General features: G+C 34.6%; 1 protein-coding gene across 1 annotated transcript; it reads left to right on the top strand.

Moving 5' to 3' along the window:
- Positions 1 to 1,143: 1,143 nt before the first annotated feature.
- Positions 1,144 to 1,809, top strand: LOC142182160 (uncharacterized). The gene is made up of 2 exons (XM_075256154.1): positions 1,144 to 1,447; positions 1,520 to 1,809. The coding sequence occupies exons 1-2, from the start codon at positions 1,144 to 1,146 to the stop codon at positions 1,807 to 1,809; spliced, it is 594 nt and encodes a 197-aa protein (XP_075112255.1).
- The last annotated feature ends 1,791 nt before the right edge of the window (positions 1,810 to 3,600 follow it).

Below are 3,600 nucleotides of genomic sequence, written 5' to 3'. Positions count from 1 at the left end.
AAACCCGATCGGTGGATTTTGTATAGTTAAGCAAAAGTCTAAAAGAAGTAATCAATAAATTAAATTATCAGTAATTTAATTTGATTGGTTAGTAACTAAATCTTAACACGGGGAGTTAAATAAGGTTTTATGAAAGATTTTTGAAATTGTATTACGGAGTGCAATTACGAATTTTTAGTGGAATAATTCGTAATTTATTGTGGTAGAAATGAATTTCAAATTTCGAAATTAATTTCACAATAGAAAGTCTTGTTAATTAAATTCTATGATCCCTACTGTGCCTAAATAATAGGAAATAAAGGAAACCTTTCCTTAGATGAAGAAGAAAACTAACAGGTTTTGGAAAAGGGTTTTAACCTAAAAAATGTGGCTATACATACTTCATGTATGGCTGGCCATTTTTTGCACTGGTTTTACACGTTTTTGTTCCTTGGAATTTTTTCCACCCAAAATTCTCTCTTTTCGGATATTATTTAGGTAACACGGTAGAAGACTGTGGAGGTTTTGCTGAGGTCGCGGTCTTGCAACTTTGGAACTGGAGACCGAGATTAATCTGCTTTGTTCATGCTTCAAGAGGCAACTCGAATAATCTCTATATGTGCTAATTGTTTAATTTACACGTGAATATGATACGGTGAAATATATGGTGTTTAGAAAATTGGACGTTTTTCTAATTTTCTGGAAATTTTTAAAAAAATATTTTTGAGTTGTTTTTAATCCAGTGGTGGTAGGGATCATTTAGGGTTAAATTCTGGTGACATAATGATTTTACACCTTGACATAGGTCTTCTTCCATATCGGGTAAACTCATTATAGATAATCACTAGGTTATACTATTTGTTGATTATTTGTATTTACTTTTCACATGAGTATGCATGTTGATTCAATGAGACTAGTATATTGAATGTTGATATTCACTTGACTTAAATTAACAGTTTACTCTGCATATGAGTATGACCTGTTTAAATTCATGAAGTGAATAATCTGTCATTACATATGTATATTGCAAGAATAGCTATTTTTCCATCGAAACTTGTTGTTCAAGGTGCATGGATTATACGTATGTAGTGTGTATTGAATTTTAATATTCAATAATATATGGCTGATTTTGATCTATTTATTTAATTATCTCTCAGATTAACAATGATTGTTTTCAATCCTCTTACTGTTATTCTTACTCAAAATAAACTTGAGGGTCCAAATTATGTTGATTGGAAACGAAACTTGGATATTGTCCTAATTGTTGAAGAGTACAAATTTGTGCTCGTTGAGGTGTGTCCAAAAAAACCTGGACATGATGCTACAGATGATGAACAGAAAGCTTACAAAAAATGGGTTAAGGGTGATGAGATGACATGGTATTACATTCTGGCGTCTATGTCAAATGTTCTGCAACATCAGCGTCAGTCCATGGAGTCTACTTATGACATTCTAGAAAAATCTCAAAGTAATGTTTGGAGATCATAATCGTGCGGCTAAACTGCCATGAAAGCTCTTCTAAATACCAAAATGGTTGAAGGTTCATCTATTAGGGATCATATTCTAAAGATGACGAGTCTTCTAAATGAACTGGAGGTCCTTGAAGCTAATATTGATAAGGATACACAGGTTGAAATGATCCTACAAACTCTGCCTGACAGTTTTTATCAGTTTCGCCTGAATTATAACATGAACAAAAAGGATTTGTCACTTGCAAAATTGTTGAATGAGCTGCAGTTGGCAGAGACTATTATCAAACAACAAGTTCCTCCTGTGGTATTGAATTTTGATATAGGTTCTTCTGCTTCTTCTAAGCCGAAAGGGCGGTAGAAGAAGAAAAAGACTCAAAAATCCTATGTTGGTAGTGCAACTGCTGGTGTGAAAAAGGCTAAGGGCAAGTATTATCTCTACAAGAAGTCTGAGCATCATAAGAAGCAATGTCTGGCTTATCTGGCCAAGCTGAATAATAAACCAGGTGATTTACATCTGCTTATCGTTGAAACTCTTTTAGCAGTTATTTCTACCATGTCATGGCGTGTAGATTCGGAAGCCACTAATCATGTCTGTACTTATTTGCAAAGGTTTCAGGTAACGGGGCAGCTAAGTAGAGGAGAAATCAATGTTTATCAAGCAGATGGTTCGACAGCCCCAACTTTAGCATTAAAAAATATTAGTATTTCGTTTGGTAGTGATATAGTATTAGCTTTAAAGGACACATTATATGTACCTTCCGTTAGAAGGAATTTAATTTTGGTTTCTAGCACTATGAGAGATGGTTATGAAATTAATTTTAAATGTGTTATTAGTCATAATAAATGTTATCTCTCTTCGGCTACATTGATTAATGGTCTTTTTATTGTTAGCTCTATTCCTAAAACGTTACAACCTAAAGAACTTAATTATATTCTTTACCAAATAAGAGAAAATATTTTTCTGAATTGAGTGAAACATAATTATGGCACTTGCATTTGGTCATATAAATCTAAACAGAATTTCAAAGTTGGTTAAGGATGGACCTTTAAGTTCACTAAAAGTGGAGGCACTACCAACTTGTAAATCTTTTTTAGAAGGAAAAATGACAAAACGAAATTTCGCCTCAAAAGGAAATCGAGCAAGTGATAAATTAAAGTTAATTAATTCTGATTTTGTGTGGTTCAATGAATGTCCAAGCAAGAGGTGGTTTTGAGTATTTTGTGACTTTCACAGATGATTACTATATATATATATTGTTGTTGCGTTGGAAGTTTGAATGTTTTGAAAAGTTCAAAGAATTTAAGACAGAGACTGAAAAGCAACGTAATAAATATATCAAGACACTACGATCTGATCGTGGTGAAGAGTACCTCGGTGCGGAATTCATTAGTTATTTATCAGAATGTGGAATTACATCTCAATTATTTACACCAGAAACTCCACAATAAAATGGTGTAGCTGAAAGAAGAAATAAGACTTTTATGGAAATGGTTAGATGAATGATGAGTTATTCTAGTTTGCCTTCGTCCTTTTGGGGACATGCCTTAGAAATAAAAAATTATATTCTGAATTTAGTTCCTTCAAAGTCAGTACCTTTGACCCCTACAGAATTGTGGACTGGGCGCAAGCCTAGTCTACGCACATTCGAGTTTGGGGTTGTCTGACACATGTGCTAAAAGAGACAACAACAACAACAACAACAACAACGACCCAGTGAAATCCCACTAGTGGGGTCTGGGGAGGGTAGTATGTACACAGACCTTACCCCTACCCCAAAGGGATAGAGAGGCTGTTTCTGAAAGACCCTCGACTTAAGAAGACAAAAAGACAAAAGGAGACAATATCAGTAACAACATAGAAATAATAGGAAAAACATAAAATCCAAAAGAAAGATACAAAGCAAAAGCGAAATAGTATCCCTACCAAACTAAACTCACAAAGTTATGACATAAGGCAAGACTCAACTACCTCCTAACCTACAACCCTAATACTCGACCTCCACATATTTTTATCAAGTGCCATGTCCTCGGAAATCTGAAGCCTCACCATATCCTGCCTGATCACCTCCCCCAATACTTCTTAAGTGTCACGACCCTAAATTCGAACCTGGTCGTGATGGCGCCTCTCATGAAGACAAGGCCAGCCAAC

Source organism: Nicotiana tabacum, chromosome 6 (genome assembly GCF_000715075.1).
Source record: "Nicotiana tabacum cultivar K326 chromosome 6, ASM71507v2, whole genome shotgun sequence".
NCBI classification, from domain to species: domain Eukaryota; kingdom Viridiplantae; phylum Streptophyta; class Magnoliopsida; order Solanales; family Solanaceae; genus Nicotiana; species Nicotiana tabacum.
This window is presented reverse-complemented; position numbering and strand designations above follow the sequence as displayed.

What these genes read in the sequence shown, in the direction of transcription:
- LOC142182160 (XM_075256154.1), top strand. Translation starts at nt 1,144, where the DNA reads ATGATTGTTTTCAATCCTCTTACTGTTATTCTTACTCAAAATAAACTT. An exon ending in CATTCTAGAAAAATCTCAAA is followed by an intron (nt 1,448 to 1,519) that starts GTAATGTTTGGA and finishes AAATGGTTGAAG; the next exon opens with GTTCATCTATTAGGGATCAT.